The sequence below is a fragment of the Miniopterus natalensis genome, chromosome 5 (assembly GCF_054644295.1).
Source record: "Miniopterus natalensis isolate mMinNat1 chromosome 5, mMinNat1.hap1, whole genome shotgun sequence".
Classification (NCBI taxonomy): domain Eukaryota; kingdom Metazoa; phylum Chordata; class Mammalia; order Chiroptera; family Miniopteridae; genus Miniopterus; species Miniopterus natalensis.
In genome coordinates, this window is record NC_142085.1 from 70437555 (window position 1) to 70462806 (window position 25252).

A 25252-nucleotide genomic window follows, 5' to 3' on the forward strand; every position below is an offset into this window, starting at 1 on the left:
GGCACAGTTAACAAGAGGCAGAAAAATATGGGTTTCCCTACTCAAAAGGCTCACACTAGAGTGAGTCAACACTACATTTACACTGTGAGTGAAGCTTCACTTCAGAAAACCATCACAGTATAATTAAGTCAAAGCACTTTATTTTAAATTTGTTAGTTTTGTTTGCCTTTAATTCTTTTGTGTTGGTTTTGTAGCTGCACATAATTTGATAGTACAGATATCAGTCAATGGCACTCTGGCACTTTCCTCTGATGGACTTCAGAACCTTCTTTGTTCTGCATCATGTCTTTGGAATGAGTCATTCTTTATGGCTCAGTCAGATGAATGCAGACTCCAAACCAGAGGCCTGCTGGATTTGGTATTACGTTCAATAGATCACTATTATCTAAGGAAGGCTTTTGCCCAGCTGTCACTAAGAGTATATATAACAGGTGATATAAGAGTAATACCCTAAGAATTTTACTCCCCAATATTAACATCTGCAATTAATTGTGCTTTAAATCATTATGTAAATCAACAATGGGAGCATTCGCTATTAAGGAAATCAAAAAGGGAGTTTAATCCCCAATGAAATATGTCCCTCTAGTTTCACAGATGCATATTTTCCAATGATATTATTCCCACTACATGTTAAAGAGACCGGAAAAGAATTTGCTATCATTATGGTGGCAAATTATGCACTCTCTATGCAACCCCACCCTGAATTTTGGTAAATCAAGTAGATAGATGACCAGTGTTCAAGCAACCATCCTTTCACTGCTACTATGTCCAGTTTGGATTGGGATGAGAGCCTTTATAGACAAAAGTTCTCAAGCTCTGGAGGATGTTTTAATAAATTCTGACATTTAATCTTCTAGAAGATCCCAGTGATGTAGTATTTTTCATAAATTAAGAAAACCTTTAATACTAGAAATAATCAGAAAATGAAGTTTAAAAAGCAATACCCTTTACAATCACATAAAAATATGAAATATTTAGGGATAAATCTGACAAAAATAATGTTCAAGACCAGTATAAATAAGATGATAAACAATAAGATGATAAACAAAAAGAGTGTTTATATGATGTCTGATACATAGTAAGTGCTCAAAATATTATTGTAAAAAGCTAAGGACAACCCAAGTACAATGGAAACATATGTCATGGTCATGGGTCAGAAGACTCAGTATTGTTAAATATCAATTCTCTCCTCATATTGATTCTCTCCTCATCTCTCTATTCAATGCAATCCTAATCAAAATCCCAGCAGGTGTTTTTATAAAAATTGGCAGGCTAATTCTGAAGCTCTATATGGAAATGAAAATGGCCTACACTAGCCAAAACAACTTTGAATAAAAACAAAGTTGGGGGCTAACAGAACCCAATTTCAAGACTCATTTTAAAGTTATAGTAATCAAGACAGAATGGTATTGGTACAAAAATTAACAATTGGATCAATGGAGCAGAACAGGGAGTACAGAAACACACCCACACATAACTGGACTTCTGATTTTTGACAGAAATGCAAAGGCAATTCAGGAGCAAGGACAGGCTTTTCAACAAATAGTGCTAAACAATCAAATATTCATATGTGAAAATAAATACATAAAGTACTCTGACCCATATCTCTCACCATATACAAAAATTAATTCACAATAGATCATAGACCTAATTAAGCTAAAACTACAAAACTTCTAGAGGAAAACACAAGAGAAAACCTTTGTGACTTTGAGTTGGGCAAAGATTTCTTAGATATGAAAAGCACAATCCATAGAACAAATTGGTTCACTGGTTTTATTAAACACAGAACAACTTCTGTGTTTTAAGAGACATTGTTAAGAGAATAAAAAACAAAACTAGGACTGGAAAAAATCCCTTCAAATCAAATATCTGATACTTGACTTTTATCTAGACTATGCATAGAACTCTCAAAACTCAGCAAGAAAATAATCCAATTTTCTTAATGGGCAAAAATGTTGAACACATACTTCACCAAATAAGATACACAAAATGGTAAGTAAGCACATGAAAAGATATTCAATATCTTTAGGGAAATGCAACTAAAACCACAATGAGATACCATTACATACCAATGGAGTGGCTAAAATTAAAAAGACTGACCATTCCAAGTGTTGGTGAATATGTGAAGGAACTAGAATTCTCATAACACTGCTGGTGGGGATATAAAATGGTATAATTAGTTTGGAAAACAGTTTGACAAGTTCTTAAAAAATTAAACGCACACCTACCTTATGATCCAGCCATAGAGAACATGTCCGTATAAAGAATTATACAGGAATGTCCAGAGCACTTTATTTGTAGTAGCCTATATGAATCTCTTCTGAACTCCATATTTCCACCAGGTTTCCCTTGAATATCTCTACATTACCTCCAACTTAATAAGGAAGACTACAAATCTTCCCTTACCCAAGCCTGTGTCCAGCCTGGGTTCAGGTTTGTAACACTCCCTACAGCCACCCAAGCCAGACATAGCACACTGGTTGAGAGCATGGGCTCTGGATTTGAACCCTAGCTTTGTCACTTACTAGATATATGGCTTGGGTTAATCTCTCTGTCCCTCGCTTCTTTGTCTGTATAATGAGAATCTTCCTTATAAGATTACTATGAATATTAAATAAGATGATAAACACAAAGTATATTTGTATGGTGTCTGATACATAGTCAGTGCTCAGTGATTATTAGTATCATTGGCAATATCTACCTATCTCGGTAAAATTATAAAATTATTCACCAAGGACTGCTCATGTCATCTCTGCAGACTGCCTGTCTCCTTCTTTCCCTTCCCTCTGCCACTCAGACTCATTACATCTTGATACCATGTTGAGACAACCTACTCTGCTCTCTCTTCTCGCCAGCGCATTTTCTCAAGTGCTACCTAAGTGCTTCCTGAACCAGGTCAGATCACACACTTTGATGATCAAAGACTGTTGATTGTTTGCCCTTGTCCAAACAGCATAGTCCTTAGTAGGGCATTCAAGAGTCTGTAAGCTTTGATGCTATCCCACTTTTCCACCTCTTACAACACTCTCTGGCCTGAATCCCGTATCATGTGGCCACTCTCAATTCTTCCCTGTCCTCTCTAAACCCTGTCTGGCCCTACCGTTTGTTTAAGGAGGTCCTTCCTCAGCTCCCCATACCCAGGCTCAGCTCAACTCCTATTTTTAACGAACTCGGCCCAATTCCCTAACTGAAATTAATCAGTCTCTTTCCAGCGCTTCCATTGCATTTGCTGATCCGTCAGTCTGGGAGCTTCCATTACGGCCGCCTGTATATATTTGCCTGTTCCTCTCACTTACCTTTGTGCAGGCATTCGAGGAAGGCTTGCTGAATGGAATGAAGCAGGAAGAAAGAACATGACCAACAGTCTGCCTAACAGCTGCCTAACATCTCCCTGGCAATGTCGCCTGTTCATGGAACGTCTTGGTAGATTGACACTTTACAAATTAGCATCCTGTTCCAGCTGAAAGAGCACCAGAGAGCCATCCGACTGGAGGGCACCCTAGAGGAATAGCAGCAGCACCGCGCAAGTGGGAGCAGAGAAGCAAATAAAATAATGCTGACTTAACCTTGGGGACTCTAAATGCCTCTTTCTGAAATTAAGATGTCTCTCTTTTGAGAGGAAGCTGTTTACTATTCACCACTCAGGAATGCCAGCCCGGCATTTTCCAGACCCATCCCGTTCTTATTATTTTATAAATTAGGGAACCAATGTCATAGCTGGGACCGAGGCTCTGCATGGCCATGCACAATCCTTGATGAAAAAATTCAGGAGATGCTGACGGCAGCACGTTCATGAAAGACCGTCGGCCACTCACTAAGGCAGCTGCCCAGTGGGGGCAGGAGACAGGGTACACACGAGAAGGGGCATGAACCCAAAAAGGTGGCTACCAATCCCCCCCAAATTTTACAGTTTCCCCAGGAGATCCTTTTAATGTGAAAGTGATTCTTTCCGTTGGTTTTAGCTTAGTGGATTAGCATCTTTGAAAAATTTTTACTCAAGCAGTCAATGCCAACTCAACTTAGTCAACAAGTCAACGCCAACATAGTTAACGGCCCTTTCTTTTCCCAGAAACTTCGTAGTTGCCACACAGCTCACGTCACTATGGTTTAGGGCCCATCTTCTGCTGGTAATGGCGGGCACAGGAGTGTGTGAGCGGAAGGCAGCAGAGAGCACGAGCTCCTAACGCGAGAAGCAAACACTCGTGGATCTGGGAGAAGAAAGAGGCCCTACTACCACCCATTCCATCATTCTCAGTTGTGGCCACTATCTCTGTGCCTGTCTCCACTCTCAGAGGACGGGGCCGTGACTCACTGTCCTTTGCACCCCAGCATCTCGTTGAGGGTTCTGCAGAATTACATGTCTGCTGAATAAATGAATATACACATGCGTCTCTCAGAAAAGCATTCAGCACAGGACGTTCTAAGACTTTTCACATATGGAGAGAATTTTTTTTCTCTTTCCTTGAGATTATTTGTGTCAACTAAGTATGAAGGAAAATTCACTCTTTCTAGACAAAGTTTCATAGGTACATTGACATGGCTACTAAGTAATTTTTAACTCTGAAATTTAGAAAATGTGGGAAAAGTCATTCCTGTGTCAGGGAATATATAAATAGAATATGTATAAGGATGGGGTTTGCTTGAAGTCAGGCACTTTTCACCCCAGATAAACTGAATACAAAGAAATCTAGGCCTCCTGGTGTGATTTCCAACCTGCCAGATAAATCTGCCTCCCTGGAATGGTGTGGGAGAGTCACCTCGGGATTCCTCTACCTTGCGCAGCTGAGTTACAGAGTAACCTGCCAGCAATCCTCTCCGAGTTCACGGGGCTGTTGAAACAGAGCAAAGTCCACAAAAAGTTCCACCGAGATGTGCCGAGCAAAGGCCGGATTCCCAGAAGGAAACAAGCGCTCCTGAGCCACGCTGCCCTCGTCCCCAGGCCTCCCCGCTGGCCCGGGGGTCCGTGTGCCTGGCAATGAGCCCTGTGCTGTCGGCATTCCCAAGAGAGGTCCCGGGCTGGTTCCTGCTCTCCGGGGTCTTCCTGCCTGTGGCTTTACTGCTGCTCCTCCTCATTGCCTACTTCAGGATCAAACTGATGGAGGGTAAGTGCGAGGCCACACGAGGCAGGGTGGGAAGCCCTTTCCCACGGCACACCTTTGGGACGAGCCAGTGCAACGCCAGTGTCTTCTGGGAGGCCTGGAGCAACACATCTTTTCGATTTGTAGGTCCTTCTCATGAAATAGTCTCTCAAGGTATCTTCATCGGTGAATGTGGCAAAGTTTGATCCTTTTAGGAGTGGGGATCGCGCCAGGCTTTGAAGACCTGCCATGGGGAGCCCTTAACGCAGCCACTCACAGACAGTCAGACTGGGACTCGGCAAGTTCAAGGCGCGATTGCTTGTCTCTGTCTCTCAGGCAACAGATTCACAAATTTTAAGACATTTTTCATGGCCTGCTCTCTCTACCCCACAGATGTATGTGTGTGTGCCTGTGAGTGAGAGTGCACACACACATCCACCGAACTCTAGTAAGGAAATGGGCCAAACACTGTGGTGTTTGGGAAAATGTCAAGCCCTAATAGATATTTGATGGCTTGGTGTAAGCAAATGAGGCTGTAGACTTAGGAGGGAAAGAAAACCCAAAACCAAACAAATAAACAAACAGAACATCAGGAAGCTTAAAGGGGTTTAGACCTGGGCAGCTGGGTCCTGGGTTGAGACTGTTTATTTGGCTGTAACTTGAGAGTTAACAGTGTACCCAGCAAACAATAGATTATTATCACAGAGGTTAACAGCTATCTTAGCAAGATCAACAAAAAACAGCAATATTTCTTAAGTTGGATAGTATCATATTAAGTACTAAAAAATATATTTAAAAACGCTTTCTCTCCCACACAAACTTACCAAGTCCAAGCAATGTCTTCATGGATATTATTATACAAACTGATGTTCAGAATCTTGAATGTGATCACATATGATCTAAAATCGAATACAAGTACAATTTGGGATATTTATTTTTATGAGATTTAGAACATAAAAATCCTAGAGGACAGAGAGTACTTGTGGAATAAATTTTTGATCACCATGTACTCAAATATCCCCCTAGCCTTTTGTTTCTGTGTCTTGTTTTTATGAACAGTTCTCTCGTTGAGTGACCCAGCTGTAGTCTGCCTTGCTCCACAGCATTTGTGAGATAAACCTCTTTCTTTATTAAGTCAGTTTATCTTCGGTTGCCCAAGACCAGTCTGCTGGATATTCTGCCACCCAGCCATTCACACCACTGAGCCCTGGCAAAGAGCCTCTGAAGAAAGGAAAATTAGAAACCCCCAAGCTCCTAATTACAGCGCCCCTTTATAGTTTCCCAAGTAGGCTTCATGCCTGGCCACTGCAAACATTCCCATTTGAAGGTCTTTTAAAGCTGTTACAGTGGTCACTGTCAGTCACAAGCATGCCAGGCTCCCACTGATATTGAGCACCCTGCGGAGCAGTAATAGGATGCCAACATCACAGTCAGGGACTTGGATAGCTCGAGTCACTTCCAAGTGTCATCTCTGGCTGCCTCTTTGGTGAGGTAAAATGTTTAGTATCTCAAAAATATATCAAGCATTAAATGAGGCAAACAACAGGCCAAGATAACCTCATGGGTTCCAAAGCCTCTTACTGGCCTCTACTTATCTGTTATTATAGGTCAGATCCTTTGGCAGGACAGCTGGTATTTGGGACAAACTCTGCAAAAAAGGATGAATCTTGGTTTTATAGTTTTATCCCTGGGTGACATTAGGGGGAAAACACCTATAATTTATAAAATTAAAATGGGTCTACAGTATTTGACTTAGATAATTTGGAGGTATAAACATATCAATCACAGTCCTTCCGAATGCCTTGGAAGTCAACTTGCCTTTGCGCATGTGGCCCAGCATCGCAGGGGCTGAGGCAGGAGGAACTGCAGTCGGGGTGCTGCGCCCAGGCCCAGGTCCAGAGGAAGCATTCCCTGTGTACATCACTGTGATCAGTGCACGGTGACACCCTTCCATCTTCAACACATCCCTGCCCTGTAAGTTGTCTGGAAATCAGGTCTCCAATGAGAATTATCACATTAAGGTTGTAGCTCAATCAACTTGGAACTGCTTCTGCAGCGTGTGCGTGAAAGAAGTGGAGGGCCCCAAAGACCTGTTCTCTCTTCACATTTCTCTTCATTCTAAATTCTGGTATGCTACTGAGCTTTTCTTGGCCTCTAGACTTGCTGAACTATGGATCTGTCCCATCCCTCTCAAAGCCTCCCTTTTTTGCAACATAACATCTACGCTGATAGCAAGGTCAGCCTCACATCATGAGGGCTAATGCTTTCTGGGTAGGCCTTTCACCAACTTCTAGGCTTGCTCCAAACTTGCATTGTACTTCTGGATAGGAAGTGTTCTATTCATTCACTCATTCATTCCATTCATTCATTCATTCATTGAAACAAATGTTTGAGAATCTACCATATATTAGGGGTTGTCCAAATACTGGAACTGATGTTTCCTATGGGTTTTCAGGACTGAAAGAAAAACTTAATTCTAGAAAAACCACAAAAGGCATCTGGCAAAATCATTAGAAATTGGAGGAGAGATGTTGCAAATCTGCATGCTTCTGGCTCTGGCCTCATAGGTGTCTGGTCAAAGGGCTTTAAGAATGACCTGCCCTTTCTCCTTAGGTCTTGTCTCAAAGTTATAGCTGAACACTCCCACCATACATGGGACCTTCTAAACAGCTAAGGGGCACTCCTCAGCGACGTAATGAATCTCCATGTTCTGTGGTTCTTCTCCACTCACTCTCACTGAAATGTATCTGGTCTTTTGGGCTACAGATAAGTGGTACAGGAGTGCTGAGGTGAAAGGAGCTAACAAAAATCTGTGCATCAGTCACTTAATGCACTGGCAGCCCCATCTGAAGTTTATTGCTGGAAAGAATACTAATGACTCTTAGCACTCTGTTGCTAGTGGCCTGTCAGTGAACCATCTGGAGGACGCTGAGAGGACTGCCTGCTGTCTGGACCAACAGTCTTCCCTGTTGTCAGTTTTCATTCTGATGAGACTTGGTCCCAAGCATGGTGGGGTGAGGAAATTGCGATCCTGAGTGCTCTCCCTTACAGTTACCTGGACAGGTAAGGAGCAGTTGAGGAGCAGCCTGTACTATTTTATTCTCTCAAGAAATTTATTATTCCAATCATCCTTGGCTTATATTTCCCCACTTCCCAAATGGGATCTGTGCATCTTTTTTTTTTTTTTGTAGTAATTCCCGATTATGTTTTCCAGTGTTAGCAAATAACCTTGGACTAGGCACGTTTTCACTTTTATGTAGATCTGATCTCTTTCATTCCAAATTCTCCTTTCCTTTTTAAAATAAAAATCTAAGAGCATGTAGCTTTTAAAAATAGTTATTTCTATAGCGACTTTCCTAAGGATACATAGTAATACCTTCTCTCCAGTTTGAGGACAAATGAGATCACTTGGCCCCAAATAAAATATCTCTATTTAGCAGCTCCCACTTAAAAACTGTAAACAGATGGTCAAATGTCATGTCATTAATCTTCCGACCAGGGTTATGGCAAGTGTAATCATTCCTATTTTGTTCCTGTAAAGAAAAGGACAGTGACAGATTAACTGGTGCATTCACAGAACCCCTGAGTCCTGCATTCTGAAACAGGAAATCAGTTTGCCTGCCTCATGCATTCTAGTCCGTTAGAGAGGAGAGGCCTTTTAGGACATGATGGAAAGCATGTGGAGGTATTGTAATTACTCAACATTAATCCCTGCACTGCCAGCCTGAGGAGGTAATGGTGCACGTAAATTTAATTAGTATGTAGAGAACATCAATTTTCTCACAAAGGAAGAAAAGAAAATTCTCTAACATCCTGTACTCTTCAATCTGTCAACTGCCTTGAGGAATAGCTCTTAAGGTGAAGGTCTGAATCTTGAACTTTCCATTGCCAAACCCTTCATCAACCATGCCATGGACATCTCATGTCTTGTAAGGTGGAAGTTCTGATTGTCTTATCTCCCCAAATCCTGAGATTCCTAAACTTCTACTGTCAGTGCCACTCCTTGTCCCCAAAATACCATCATTCTGATCAAGAACAAATTGCTCTCAAAATAACCAACATTGCCAAAAATATTATCTAAAAAAAAAATGTGTCTATTGAATGCCTGAAAGTTTTTGTATGGCATTGGATCCAAATAAAGTCAGGTAAGTGATCAGGTTCTGGCCTTCTGCAACTTATATTCTAAAATAGACAACATAAGTATTGAAAATGTACAGGGTAGCTAGACATCTTCTACTGAATTTCATGTATATTTTTAGTAGTCAGCAATTACAAAGGAAAATGAAGTTTTGGGAAAGATCAGAATAATTTAAGGCTCAGCAGCGTGAAATTGTTAAGACTCAGACTATGGAGTCAAACCAAAGGGGGTTCGAATTCAAGATCTGTAACAATGGCCACTCAACCTCTTGAAAGTTGTTTCTTCCTCTGTAAGAAAAAAATAATAGCACGATGTAACTGTGGGGATTATGTGAGGTGATGAGGTTCTTAACAGTGACAGTTCTAAACAATTATTATTAGTCATTATTACCTCTGCTCACTTATAAATTATGTCATTATAATAACAAATAATAAAGTTATCTTCTAATAATTAAGCGAATTGCCCAAGGTCACTCACCTAGAAAACGATAGAGACAGGCTTTGAACCCTGGCTGGCCCGATCCAGAGCTCGCCCTCTCAGCCAGTTCACTACCCTTGTGCATTGAACATGCAGTAGGTGTTCAATAGCTATCTGTTGAATGAATGAATCTTTTTGGCCCAGACAAATAAGCTAACCCCCAATACAAAAGGCAACTTGGAGAATTTGAGACAAGGCAAGACTTCTACAAAAGCTTTAAGAGGATTTGACCAATCTCTTTATATAACAGGAGTAACTGTAATTACTGATGAGGGTGATTCCTCAGCATAAAGACAAAGCCCTGAGTCAAGGTCACATTTCTTCATCTGTGGCCCAAAGGGAAAAATTGGTTACTTGTAGAATTTTCCACAATAACAAATGGGGATCTTCAAGGCCACCTGCCTAATCTAACCTGTCTAATCTCTCTCTGCACTCTCCTTTGTAGACTCTTTGAAATTAAATGGTGGCCAAATTGCAAGCTCTCTCAGAAGGCGGCTAAATTTTCTCTTGCTCTCTGCATCGCACCTAGCACAAACACTTTATTTACTGGACAGATAATGCGTGTCTATTGATAAGCTTCCTCTTGGTCTCTATTTTGTTCTCTATCTTATTAGAGTTCTCTTCTTTCAGTGTCATTGCTCAGGTCACCCATTTTCAGGTCACAACTTGTATCCTGGTTCCTCATACACAGCACTGGTTGTGCAGTTTAGCCTCTGGTAATTATGAGTAAAAGGAAAGAAATTACTCATATTCCAATGATCTTATAATCTAAGCCATGGACCATCTCAAGCAATACCTTTGAAGGAGCAATAATCTATGTGGAAAGACAGTGTAACTGAGTGGTTGAGAGTGTGGGCTACGGAGTCAGACTGGGATCGAATCCTGAGCCCATCAGTTTCTGGGCAAATTGCTTCACCTTGATTTCCCTCTGCTTCAGTTCGTTTCTCTGTAAAGTAAGAACAACAACAGTGACTACAACAAAATATCATTGCAAGAATTAAATAAGGTATGCAAGGGGCTTCGCGCAGTGTCTGGCACATAACTGCTCAACAAATATTAACTATTATACCTTGAGGCTCATGTAAGCTAGAGCTTGTCACCATCCGACGCATGTGTACCCTCTCTAGACTAAGATGACAAACAGTGAAGCCCTTGAAGAACTCGTGTCCTGGAGTACCTGGCATATAAAGTGCCTGGCAGGGATAAACTGCTTGGATTTGACATGGGAGAAAAAAAACCAAAAAAACATTTTCAGGTTCAATTCTATAAACATGTATCACCTCCCATGAGATTACAAGCTTCTGGTCTCTGGTTTGAATAATTTGATTAGTTACAATTCTTTTTTTAAAAAAATGTCTTTATTGATTTCAGAAACAGAGGATAGATAGATAGAAACATCAATGATGAGAGAGTCATTGATCGGCTGTCTCCTGCACACCCCCAACTGGGGATCGAGCCAGCAACCCGGGTGTGTGCCCTGACAGGGAATCGAACTGTGATCTACTGGATCATAGGTTGATTATGCTCAACTACTGAGCCATGCTGGTTGGGCTGATTAGTTACAATTTTGAAAATAAAACTTTTAAGAGTAAAAAGAGCAGATTAACTCGTGTTTTGGTGACAGTTGGGAAGAGTTTATATATATCAGGTATATATATATATATACCAGGAGGATCTCAAAAGATACTTGTTGGGATGTCAGAAGACACCTCAGAGCTAAAGATCAAATGTGTCATTGCTGAGAGGTAACAGTTGAAGCTACAGGAGAGAGTATATGGAAAGAGAAACATAATAAAAGCCAAAGGGAGGAAATGTGATAGGGTGCATGGTATGTGTGTGGGGGGGAGCTCATGTCAAATGCTACAGAGGGAGAAAGTGCTACTAGATTTAGTAATTGGGATATTATTGATAAGTTTTTAATATTTTAGTGAGAGTAGCTTTACTTGAAGTTACATTTTAAGGAGTTAAGTAGTGTGTAGGTGGTGAAAATTTGAAACTGTCAGTTTTCAGTAAAAGATGCCAAAAGGTAGAGAAAGAATAATATTTTGATATGTCAAAAGGCTATAAATGCCCAAACCTATTTGGGGTGGGGCAGGGACAGAAAGCCTCTCTTACTCATTTCCATATCCCCAGCTCCTGGCCTAGAGACCTGCTTAATAAATGCCTGTTGAATACGAGGAACTAAATAAATTTAATCTACACTTAATCAGCTACATGTAAAATATACTTAGCATGTAACAATTGTTTATTACAACGGTAATCTGTCCACTCTAACCAGGACCACTCTTTAGAAATAAGCATTTACATTTTTCAGAAGTGGGTGAGGGGGTAAGGAGAGCTCCTGCTAGGACTTGCTCAGGAGACCTGGACTTTTGTACCTTGCTGGGGCCGCCAGTGCTGAAGTACTGGACAATAACCACTTATGGCACCTCGCTATTTCCAAGGTGTTAACTGATATTTTTCCTTTCAGTCAATGAAGAGCTGTGCCAGACTCCTGATCACCATCACAACCGCAGGGCTGCTTCCTCCCTGTACCAGAGAACGAAACGAAAGTGACCCCTGGGGGCTCATCGATGGCTGAAGTGCACTGAGCTTTTGCTCAGAGACTAACGGTCCACAGCAGAGCTAGCAAAGGCTAACAAACTAGAACCACAGCAAAAATAGGACCACTAAGATGCTCATCCTGAACCATACTGACGAGTGGCAGTGTTATCCGAGAAGACTTCTTTAAGCCTCAGCTTAAACTGCAGGTCTTCAGAGTACCAAGAATAGTATTTTCTAGGATGTGCTCTATGGACTGGACACATTGTAACTTTCTAACGTTTAAAGGACTATGTCTACTTTGAAGGGCATATTTTAAAAATAAAATCCTTAAGCATCAATATTACAGAATCCTGTGGAAGCCCAAATTATTCTAGAGGTAAAGAAACTCTGGTGGATATGAGATAGATGGCAAAAGACAAATGCCTCGGGAGCCCCGTGGATTCCATGCGAGGGTTCCCACCTCCTCCTCTGGCACTTCCACAGCCTTTCACACCTTTTCACGCATCATTCTGGCCCTGAGTCTGCTTCTCTCCTTTTCCCAGTTGCTTTCACAATCACATTATCAAATCACAAAACAAGTGCAGTCTCTCGATACTACATATGGATCACCCACAAATGTCGTTTCAGAGGAGGTGCCTTGGAGACACTGGCAATTTGGTGCTGGGAAAAGGAGAGCACAACGTCCGCGTAACTCACGAGGGGAATAATTCAGGGCTTTGCCTTTCAAACCAAAGCATCAGGGAGCTGTTCCTAAATGAGGAAAGAAGTCCACATTTCCCTACCAGAATTCTCTTTCAGAGACAGCCCCAAAGAGCCAACAGAGATAAAAGAAACATTTCACTCGAAGCGGTAACATAGTGGTGACTATTATGCTCTCCAGTTTCCTAGTTAATATTAACAAAAGATGCTTCAAATATCCTAAGTGTAAGTCTGGTTATGTTCCAATATTTGTATATGAATCTAATAGGCCATTCGAGTGATTAACTTTATGAAACATTATGAATTTGGTCACCTGTAAGAAAATTCGCCAATTTCCATAGTGACACACAATCATACAAAAGGTTGCACGGGTGATGAAGACAAAAAGCAAGACCCCACCACCCGTGCTGGGTATTTTCTGCTTCTTCCCCCTCCCCTCAAGTTCTTCATATGCATCCAGTGAGCTACTGGTCTCCATTTGCACTTTTTGAAAAATATGAAACTCACCCTTTGACTGAAGACACTCATTTCCGTGTTTTACTGCATTTGGCTACAGTGAAAATGTCTGCTGGGCCTTTCAGACTAGGGTAATTTAGAGTAACAGTATTCGTGCCATATGGAAGGAATGACAATATTCTTTCAGTTCTGGGAGGGATCTCTTTTTAGCCCCTGGTGGAAACCAGCTTATGTAAGAGTGCATTTTGGAACAGAAGGTGTGAAAGGACACATTGTATTCCCAGCTGCCAGCCAAATCTGTGCTTCGGCCACCGGTGTTTGCTCACCTTCTGGAAACGGCATTTCGGAAGCCTGCCTCGGCTCTGCTGGATGCCTCTCCAACACCTCTGCCTTACCAGCTATGGTGGTAACAGATGAACTCTAAATATATGTGTTTTCAGTGATAAGCATAACCAGCAGTTGAACGCAAGACATAGTTCTTTTGTTGCTTTTGAGTAAGATAAGAGCAAGGAATTTCTAGTGAACTCATGAGTAGATCCCATAATGTTTCTGTGTGTAGAGAGGGGCAGAAACATGTTGGTTTTCCCATGGAGTGACCAAGTCCCAAGGATTTTACTATCATCTGCTTCCAGGCACCGCTACTGAACTTGACAAGCCCTTTGCAGAGCACAGCCAACCAACTGCATGGCCACGCCTTTGCTCTTCCCGTGCTCAGCGGTTAAGGTCTCATTCCAGTTTGCATGGCTTTGGCTCTTCATCGTGGCTGCCACCGAGACCAGGCAAGCAGTCTCCCGACACTATCCTATATAGTCTCTCCCATCCTATGCTCCAAATCCTTTCACCAGGAGCCGAAAATGCTCTCAGACCCTGAATGGTCTCACCTCAACAGTTCCTAATCTTATTTCTAATGTTCTCATATCTGAAAGAATTGCCAATTCTGTTTCCCCAACATGAGACCTTCAGTAGAACACTTAAGGGGTGCTTTAAGTTTTGTTATGTGACCATTTATTCAATAAAAATTTACCAAAGAAAATTTTAACAGAGCTAACCTAAAGCAGCTAATATTATCTTTCCATCTCTCCTGTTAGAAATCTGGCCCTGGGAAACTGCAAGTCCACAACCTGTCCTTCATACCCTGAACCAAGTAGATAAAACAGAAAATGAGATAAAGAAGGGCACACATTTTGTTCCCTGAAATATTACTTGCAACCCCTTTAAAAAAAAAGAAAATATACTTATAATGAATCTGATCAGGTAACAGCCTCCGGTAATTTCTATATACAATTTAGTAGCAAATGGAAAATCGAGGGCAAACACTTTCATACAACAAAAATTGCTTTGACATTTTGAGTTCTTTGGCAAAACTATGTCTTGGAAATCAGTTTGTAACTGTTAAAACACATTTGAGAGATCAATTTTTTCATTTGTTTATAAAAAGTTATAATTTTCAAAACAAAATGCTCTTGAGATTCTTGCTTTCTGACTAATTAGTGTGGTAATCAGGAAAGGCCTCTGAATTTATCACAATTTGTACAATGACATTCACTCTGGCAAATGAGTGACAAGACGTGAATGAGAAACGTGTTCAAAAAAATTTAATTACCTCCGGATGAAATTTTAAATATTCTTTCCACTTTTTAAATTTTCAAATCCACATTCCAAACCCAGATTAAGAGTTTCCTAACCTTTAATTTAGGTAATAAAGGCTTTTGAGAATTTGATGAAAGCCAGGAATCATCTTTTATCTCTAGGAAAAATGTACATAACCATGATTTTGCATATATTGGAGGAATGCTTAGCCCCTTGAAATTCACCCAGGAGTCTGTGGTTAGGAAGTCTGCAGCTAGAGTCTTAAAGAGGGATTTGTGCCTGTTACACCAGCCACCTTAGCTGCCTCCACCCAGGAGAGGATGAGCAGACCATAAAGGGTTCCTGACAGTAGGCTCAGCAACGTCAAGTCCACTCACCTCCAAAGCCCAAGCCTTCCCAGAAGGCTTCCTAAGTAGCCTCATGACAGTGCCCGTGAGAAAAGCAGAAGCTATTCAAGATAGTACACTGCCAAAAATCTACCAACTCTACACGTTTTTTGAAAACCTTATTTTTTATCCTGCTGTGACTGTGGAATGTGCATTGCTGTTTCCTGTGTTCCACACACTATAAGACTTATGTAAAATAATACTTGTAAAAACCCTGTGCAACTGAATTATTGCTTATCACCCCCAAATTATGTTGCTTTTGACTTATGATACACAATTAGCACCTGGATGTCTCAGCTCAGTGAACCTGGTTGACCTACTTCCTTAGTCTATCATTTAGCATTTTGAAAGCTCAGTTTATAGAGATCCTGAGAAACTATTTGTAAAAAATACAAAATATCAAAAAAGACAGCCTTGTTGCTGTAGTCACAGATGACATTTTCAGCATTGTTTCCCCCTACAGGTACTCAGACATCTCTGGGACCCCAGGCCCTGTCCCTGTTGTCCGAGCTGAATCAGCCTGAGTCTGACTGACTGCATCTCCTGATCCACTGGAGCTACTGCAGACACACTTCCTATCTCTGCGACTGTTCTCAAAAATCCCTGGCAAGATCAACCTCTGCTTTAAATATGTTATATATATAAGCTTTCTGATGAAAAATATTTACAGAATCACATTTGGTTCCATAATATTCCTAAGGCTTGGCTTGCTGAGACAGGCTCCCCCAGTGAGGAGGAGTTGTTTCTCTCATCATTCTAGAGAAAGCGAGAAAGACCTTTCGCAGGTGAGAGAATTCAGTGGAAACAGATCCCAAAGGCGGCAGTCATTATATTTAACACACCCACTTTAAGTGACTAGGGAAATTCTACATAACACTGTAAATGGAATATTCTGTTGGTCATCTGCTGTGTAATGCCTTTAATGTTTAAAAGAAAATCAGCACTTAATCTGGTGGGTTTTGGCGGAAGCCTCTCCATGAGCCATCCTGATTGGACACGTCGCAGCCCTCGGCAGAGCCTATTCGCCTGATGCCTTAGGCCCAGTGGACAGCAAAGCAAAACATGAACCAGGAAAGCAGGCTTCAGACGGTACAGCTAAAGTATTTCCTGAATCAAAACAAAAAATACAGAAAGAAAACAAGCAAAATTATCCGCTGAAGAATTAGTAAAAGCTGGGGTGGGTTGTGCAATCAGGAAGGAGGAATCTGGCTTCTGAACATTAGATTTACAAACGTGCAACACTGCCTTGACCATCTGAAATCGGTGATGCTGGCAGCAAGCATCACATTATCAAAGATCGGAAGTACAGATTTTAAAAATGCTATATCACACAAAACAAGAGGACTTCTGAATGAAAATATCCTAACTTTATTTTTGAAAACCTATATAAAAAGAGAAATGACAAGATTAGAGAATAAACCAACTTTATTTTATAACAGTATTACAGAAAGCAAAATATCATTTAATACAACTTGAAGCTGCTATAAATCTAATCTGGCATCATAACTATACATCGGGTCAAAAGCAAAGGGAAAAATGTTCAATACAGTTAATAAGTCCCTATCAGGTCTCTGGTGTCAGCTTTAAATGGTCGAGCTTTCTTATACCCATCAAAACACACCACTATAGCCCCTACCAACTCCTCCACCCAGTGTCCTCAAACCTGTGTGATCAAACTATCTGAAAGAGACAGACCTGCTCAATAACAAAAGGTCAGTTTCACATGTAGACAAAGAGGTTTAATACAAAGCAAGTCTTCTACACAAATGTTCAAATAATGGAAAGTATTGAAATTTGGACATGTTAAGAAAGAAAGCACTAAGGTTTTAAGCTGCCTGAATATTTCAGTAGGAGGGAAGACACCCTCCCTCCTGTTTCTGGAATGCTCTGAGAAGCGTGGGCACTGTGGTGCAGGGGTCTCCACACACAGCGCGTGGTCAGCGAGCTTCGTAATTCTCCAGTCTGGAGACTCTGACTTTCTACTAACAGTAAAAAGCCACAGGACTGGAAAGTCAAAAGGGTTCCATATAAAAAATATCCCCAATGAATTTCTCAAACATTAGAAAATTTTCAAGATGTAAGAAATGCTTTTAATCCATATTAATATTTTCTTATACGGTGTATTCACTGCACTCTGAAAACTCTGTAAATATTTCCTGTACTCAGTGAGAATTCAATGGGGAAAGTCTGGAAGAAGGGAAGCCACTAAGTTAGTCACAGTGTTTCCTTTCCGCACAACAGCACCTGTTCCAGTGAACAGCACCTCACCAGCAGGGCTGGCTTTGTTCACTATCATTGGGTCAAATGAGTCATATAAAGCAGGTAGTTGTACACAAAGTAAACAGGAAACAAAACAAAACTCCCTAATTTAAAAAAAAAAAAAAGAACCAAGAATATTTAGAAGTGGTTATAAAACAAAATAATATATTAAAATGCAAGGGAACATTGTAGACCAGAGCTGTTAAGGTAGGATTTGGTGTTGGCATTTTAATTCTTCAGGCTTCTGGTCATTGTTACCAGTTGTAGTATAAATTCGCTGGAGTAGTGGTGTGGCATTAAGACTTGAAATGGTCAGAATTCTTCAGGTTCACAAAGTTGAATGCTGTTTAATAAATGTATTTCTAGGAGGGAAAAAAAGAAACAAGGCTTAAATATTCCAAAAATAGAGGCTTGAAAAAAAAAAGTAGGTAACATTCATCAAATTCCAAATCAAGTAATCTACAGTAACTATCTGACTAGTTCTACAGTAAATAATGGGTTTACCAGAGGACATACATGAGACCCTGTTCCACCCTTGGCCTTAAAGTATACTGAGAATTGACAAGCATACTAGAAACAACTGGCAAGTAAGAATAAACCGAGAGAGCCAGGCCGGGCATGGCTCAGCAGTTGAACGTGGAACTAGGATCCAGGCGATCGGGGTTCGATTCCAGATGAGGGCACATGCCCAGGTTGCGGGCTTGATCAATGACTCTCTCATCATTGATATTTCTATCTCTCTCCCTCTCCTTTCCTCTCTCTGAAATCAATAAAGATATATTTAAAAAAAAAGAATAAACCGAGAGAGAATAAATTATAAAAACAGAGGTAATTCATATAGTAAAAATATAAAAAAGAGAAATCAATATAGGTTTTAAAAGTAGTCAAGGAAGGAAGAAGAACAAAGTCAGTTTTGAATTCACCGGAATGAACAAAAAGGGTACTTCAAGTGTGGAGAATGGAATGGGGAAAGAAGCCCAGAAGCGAGAAAGTGCTGATATTAAGATGGGTGTACAGATGTTCGGGGGATGGGCAAGAATGAACGGCAGGAACGAGAGTAAAGAAAAAATGGACATTCCTGAAGCTAAGTAATGGTATGGTGAGTAACTGAAGGTAAGGCAAAAAATATTAGGTACATTCTTTAACACCACACTGAGAAGTATGAACTTGATCTAACAGACAGAGAATGAATTCAGAAAGAGCATTAACTAAAAAGACAAACTGTCAATCTACAGCAATGATCCTGAGTAGAGTGTGAGAAGCAGGGACAACAGGTCGGAGCTCAGGGGCTGGCCAGTTCAAGTAGGGTATGACCGGTCCAGGAGAGCAGGAGGTTGGGTCTGACTCTCCTTTGGTTCTGAGGAAGACTGGACATGGCCCGAGATCTATGTTTTGACATCATTGTGGCTTTGGCATGACGAACAGACTAAAGGTGGAGGGGAGTGAAGACAGAAACCCCAGTCTGGAGGTCACCGCGGCAATCGAGGCTGCACAGGGAAGATGACAAGGGTATGGCTAGTGGGTATGGCAGGTATGGCTGCTACATGGCAAGGACCCAGATTCGAGTGGTTGCTACAGAAATCAGGCGGAAGAGGGGATTCCCAGAGTCCACTGGAGAAGAATCAGAGGGTGGTGACCAGGAGGGCAGTGCCAGTGGGTATGATCAGGCTTGGAGTCTCAAAAAGAGGCAGAATAGCAGGCATACGGCCCAGGGGAGGCCTTAGGGCTACAGACATTAGTTTGTCAGTGCAAAGGAACAAGTGAAACCAACCAATGGAATTTATGTCATGTGAGTGTAACAAAAAAATGGAAGATAGGAGTCTTGGGAGCCCACAACCAAAGGCAATTAGGTCGGAGAGAGGACTAAAATAGGAAGGGACAGGAAAGAAGACAAAAATAAGGATGGTGCCTTATCCCTGAAACAGACAGGAGCTTTAAGACAACTGTTTCATTTTGTACTTCGGCTTGGTCGAGGTTTTGGCAAAAGGTAGGTGATTACAGAGGATGGTAAAGAGTGGTAATTAAGGTCTTTCCAAGAGAACTGGTCCCAAATTAAGTCTTGTTTTAATGAAAAACTTCCCCACCGTTTAGATGTATCACAGATATTATAGCCTCTTGGTTATTCAGGGCAGACTGATTAATCAAATTCATTTTTTCCACCCCGTTGTCTGCTTTAGGCTATTTCATTACTCATTAGTACTCCTGCTCGATTCTAGGCAGGGGAAAATCAATGGAGAAAACACAATGTCGTCTTTTTTTAGGTTAGTAATTACGAAAAGAAATGTGGGGATGGTGAGGGAATGGATAAAACTACCAATCAAACTGGATTTGGAAGTTATCTGTGACCTTCAGTCATGCTATCTAGTTATCTGTTCTTTTCTTTACAGGCTATTAGTTAGCTCTGTTTTCTTTGCTTAGCAAACATGCATCGTTTGTTAAACACAGCTGCCACTTTGCCCAGCTTATGCTATAGAAAATGAACCCCTGAGGTCACCAGTGCCTGGAAACCTACAGAAAGAATGAGGGTTAGGATTCTGTTCTCCATTTCCTTTAGGCTCCATGTCACTTTATTTCACTGAATCTGTTTTCACCAAAAATTACAATTTCAATTTGTAAAATGAAGCTAAAATTAAACTTGTTTAAAAGTCATTAGTAGGCAAACAGGAATCTAGACATATGTAGAAATTGAATGAAAGAGATCTTGATTTTAAAGGGCTTCAATATTTATTGAAAAATATATAGATAGAAAAAGACATAGTCACCCATGTAAAGTCAAGTATCATTTACTTTCATTTATTCGCAATTAAAACACTAGAAAGTAAAATAATCGATTTTCTGATACAGATGATAATCTTAATGTGCTCTTTGGATTCCAAATAGTTTTCAGAATCAAAGAAAATTACACTTCTTATAATTTTAATGTTAAACACATTTTTTCTTGTTCTTTAAAAAGCAGTAAATCAAGTATAACTCTGGCTTAACTAGATATTCAATGTTTCAGAACACCCAGTTCCTTACTGTTCCAGATGAATAAGGAGTAGTTATATGAAGTTTTTTATTTACACATCTACCTATCTTCCTGACTGCTTTTTGCACTTGAACGCATATAGAAATGTATTCCCAAGCAGTAAACATCCAGCATTTGAGCTGGGAAGGAACAAAGTTATGGACAGAATAGCATTAGCCATTTTAATTTCTGTCCTTCTGGCATGCATCTGAGAAAAAAACAATTATCTGGCCATTTTTTAGCAGACTACATTTGGGTCTAAATGATTTGTCACATATCCAATCAAACCTAGGCACTGGTTCTTCATGTACAAACTGTAAAGTTTCAAGAACTCTCTTCTTTTTTTAAAGCTTGGATTCTACCTCATAGTCATAGAAGTCTTGGTGTCGTTATACAAACTGACAGGTATTAATTACCAGTATAAATTTAACCTGCTTTCACTTTTGACAACATCATAACATTCACACCTGTAGTTTGGATAAGATCACAGCTGTTAAGTATATGGATTATACTTTATTTATCAGAATTTTGGTCAAGCAAACAAAAAACCCAAACCACTGTTTTCACGCTTCAGTTTCCCAGTCTTAGACTATACAATGTCAGTGAACATTTCTAATTACTATCGTCACATTCCATAGCCTGTGTCCCCCTCTGTTGGCCAACGTGAAAATAGGTTTCACACATTTGTGATAAGGTGGCTGTTGCATCTAATCACAGGTTTAATTCTATGTCCAAACTCTTTGGGGATGCATGCTGGTTACCTATTTACCTTAAGTCCTAAAGAGGGCGCAGAATGTTCTTAAGTTTATCTTTCTCAGTGTGCCATGATGGACAATCAAGTCCAAGCACAGAAGTTCTATGCCTCATCTGAAAAGCACAGCCACAAGGGGCTTACATCGTGGGTCTCAATCTTGAGCGTGCTCTACTCCAGGAATTAAGTTGCAAACGTGCCTTTTTAAAAAAGCATTTGATACAAACCACTGGAAACACTGACTTTTAGTCGTAAAGACTCAGTGATTTCTTCAGGCCAGTTAAATGGGTTTTTCTTTAAAGCTAAGTCATTTTTCTGTTAGGATCTTTATGCCTGACACAGTCAAGTCACTCTACTTAAAGCATTACCACCACGCAGCGATTTTAGAATAGCCTGCCAATTTCACCTCATTTTGAAACATGACTATTTTATCAAATATGGTGTACTTGTTCATTTAGCTTTATATTATAGCTGCAATCTCAGAAACATTTTGTACAAAATAAATGTTTCTAAAATGAGTCGTGTGTCAAGTACATTGGTGGGAGTTTGTTATTTGAAAGGTTTCAATCATGAATTCTTGTGAAAGCGAGAGGATGTGGATTCACACTGACTGTGGGCCAGTTCTGGCTGTGCCAGTCACCCTGCGTGACTGGGTGAGAGATGTAAGCTCCCTCTAGGCCTCAGTGTGCTCATCTACATCACAGGTGACGATAAAAACAAATTCAGAAAATAAATGGCAAAGTTCTCATGTAAAGCTGGGCATAGAGTAGGCACGCACTCAATAAATGCTAGCTAAGGTTCTTTTTATAGATTTTCATACATGAGATTTCACTCCTAGTTTTGCTTTCAAATAAAATTCAGTTCTACTCTTAAAGATAGCGATGTCCAGTTCAGTTTCTCCAGTAACAACTCCTGAATCAGTATAATGGTTTCCTCACAGGGTACTCTAGCACCCCTAGCACCCCTTCAATCAATCTTACATGCTGCTGATGAATAAATCTTATTGAAGGACAGTGCTCTTCTTAAACTCAAATACCCATGACGATGAGCTACAGAGCAAAGTCTGAACTAAGGTACTAATATGGAATGGAAGACCCTCTAAAACTTGCTTTTGACACATCTTTCTAGGTCTGCTGGGAACTCAACACAAAGTTACAATGCAGGAACTGCTCTTCCCGATATCTATCCCATTGTTTTTCTAATTGCTCTTTCCTCTCTGCCCATATATTCAAACCCTCCCCAGTGCTCTGCACAGAAGAGCCTTCCTGCAGCAGTATCTGGGAGGAGCCTTCCTGCAGCAGTAAACTGATCTGCTAATGGAAACAGTTTCTCCTGTCCTTTCATAGCCCTTTATCTAGGCTTCTCTGAAAAATACTACTTTTTACCCTATATGACATTTATATACATGTTCCTATACTCCTGTCTTTCTTATACCAACTATAATCCCTTGAACATGTAGGTCCACAATATATATTAATGAATCCATGAGCTAAAGTATAAAGTAACAGGGACTAATCTTCAAGGCAAGGGAACAGAGATTTGAGGAGGGAAAAACAGAACTGCATTATGTGTCTGGGAAGAAAGCACCACTGCCTGTCTTTACCATTACTTTCATCTGCCAGTTGAGGTGGAAAAATTTTGGGTTTTGTTTTTCTGTTCTCTTTTGTTGAATAACTGTATCTGTGAGATCCCAGGAGGACTCTTACTTCTTTAAAAAACCAGTTTTCCCAAATGTCTGAAGCTCTGACAGAGATTTCTAAGGTCCGAAAGCTAAAGTAAGGTCTTCTGGTTCACTGTCAGGTTCAAATTCTGTGGGAACTTGCCATGAAAGCACTCTATAAAATCTTAGCTTTTTTTACATAACAAATGCACTATGGGTAAGGTTATACTCAGTATACTTGACTCCAGCTAAGCCCGTGTAAATCTTAGGTTCTTAAGCAGCGATGAGAAGATATTTCTCTGTAGCATCAAATAAAAGTTGCACTTAAAAATAGTAACAAAATCCTTATCTTTTGGACAACTATCTTTGAAGCATTTATGAACACAACTTGCTAAGTTTTCACTTAATATTTTCCTTATAGAAAGGTCAGTAGGAATCAAAAGAATCCATCTGTAGACTCAACTCTCTCATTTATTAGTTTACCTTTTTTTCTTACATCTTCAAAATCCAGTATGTTATTTTATACTTAAAGCACATCTCCAATTGGAATAGGCACATTTCAAATGCCCAACAGCCCAACAGTACTGGCTACAACACTGAACAGAACAGGTCTAGATTCCCACTTGCTCTGAAGCTAACTGAACTATTTTGATACAGGAGAGTTAAATAAACATAGGGCTATCATGTCCTTGGGATGAGGACCAGAGTATCTTAAACACACACACACACACACACACACACACACACACACAAACTTATTAGCTGACATAGCAAAATTCCTTCCTACTGCCACACACAAATTTACACATTCAAAAAAATAGTACCTGGGATGTCTAACATTAGAGAAGTTCTTGAGACAAATGAACTTATACTTAGCTCCACACGTGGATGGTATGTTATGATTCTTGAGTATAAGTGACTTATGGCAAATTAACCTCTAGGATTCTATTTCCTCATGAAAAAGGGTGGGGTGAGCCAGGCTGGTATGGCTCAGCAGTTGAGCATCAACCTATGATCCAGGAGATCCCAGTTTGATTCCTGGTCAGTGCACATACCTGGGTTGTGGGCTCGATCCCCAGTGGGGGGCGTGCAGGAGGTAGCCTATCAGTGACTCTCATCATTGACGCTTCTATCTCTCCCTCTCCCTTCCTCTCTCTGAAATCAATGAATATATGTATTTTAAAAACCAAAACTATAAAAGGGTGGGGCGAGAGAAGATGCTCTATACATAGCTTTCAGTTAAATATTTTTCATAACTACCAACTTCACCCATCTCAGAGGCCAGGCAAGTAACAGATAAGTAGGGAGACCAGGTACCAAGGACCTCAACATAAAAGATTGGTGACTTGGGAGAGCTCCTCTCTGTCTAAGGGTGGCAGCCCCTACTCAGCCACTGTAGCCATGAGAGAAAGCAGGCTCAATACTGTCAGAGCTTCCAATGTTTCTAAAATGGCTGGATACCTTCCCTTTTTAAGCATTAATAATTAATTCAAACTCCAAGAAATACTGCTTTGTCCAGAAAAGAAAACTCTAGATATGGCCTGCATGCATTCACTTTGTATATTTTGTCCTGCCCTTCTCCCCCTTGTTAACATTAACCCTCAACACTAAGGAAAAAGTGGGGAAAACATGCAGCATTTGTATGGGATTAATAACCTTAACAATAACCTGTAAGAGATAAAAGATAAACACCTGAGTAGGAAAACAGACAAAGGACACATGTATGAATGTATATTTCCACATCACTAACAATGAAAACAATGTTTAAAAATGCTCTTTCCCCATAATTTAAAAAGGAGGAAATTCTCTTTCCTCACCAGATTGGCAAAGATTTCTGAAACTGTACAGTCTTTAGTGTTGGCAAGGGCATGGGGAGCAGGGATACTCATAAACTGCTAGTGGGAGTCTAAGTGCAGAACCTTTAAGGAAGACATTTAGCAGTATATCAAAAGCCCTGGTGACACACCAAGTCTAATTTTAGAAAATTCTTGCCCTAGAGAAACAACAAAATTAATGCACAAAAATGTAAACAAGTATAATCTTTGCAGGTGTGTGTATAATTGTGAAAACTGAAGAATAATCTAAATAACCATTTATAGGGGCTAAGTACACCATCAGGAATCCATTCAATGGCTGTTGAAAAGGGTGAGGTAATGACAAGGAGAGTTATCTACAATGCGCTGTGAAGTGGGGAAAAAACAAAGTAA

At 40.4% G+C, this 25252-nt stretch overlaps 2 protein-coding genes across 8 annotated transcripts in view; one reads left to right on the plus strand and one right to left on the minus strand.

Annotated features, from left to right (window-relative positions):
* Positions 1-4739: 4739 nt before the first annotated feature.
* SMLR1 (small leucine rich protein 1) lies at positions 4740-12249 on the plus strand. Its single transcript, XM_016204980.2, is given in 3 exon segments — positions 4740-4932; positions 4935-5102; positions 12164-12249. Coding segments are annotated over 3 exon segments (447 nt in total).
* Positions 12250-17739: 5490 nt separating this feature from the next.
* EPB41L2 (erythrocyte membrane protein band 4.1 like 2) overlaps positions 17740-25252 on the minus strand; it is a 181124-nt gene continuing 173611 nt past the window's right edge. For all 7 annotated transcript variants that reach the window (XM_087817619.1, XM_016204975.2, XM_087817618.1 and 4 more), the window contains one exon: positions 17740-17989. The gene's annotated coding sequence lies outside the window, so the exon portion shown is untranslated. The remainder of the gene's footprint in view (positions 17990-25252) is intronic.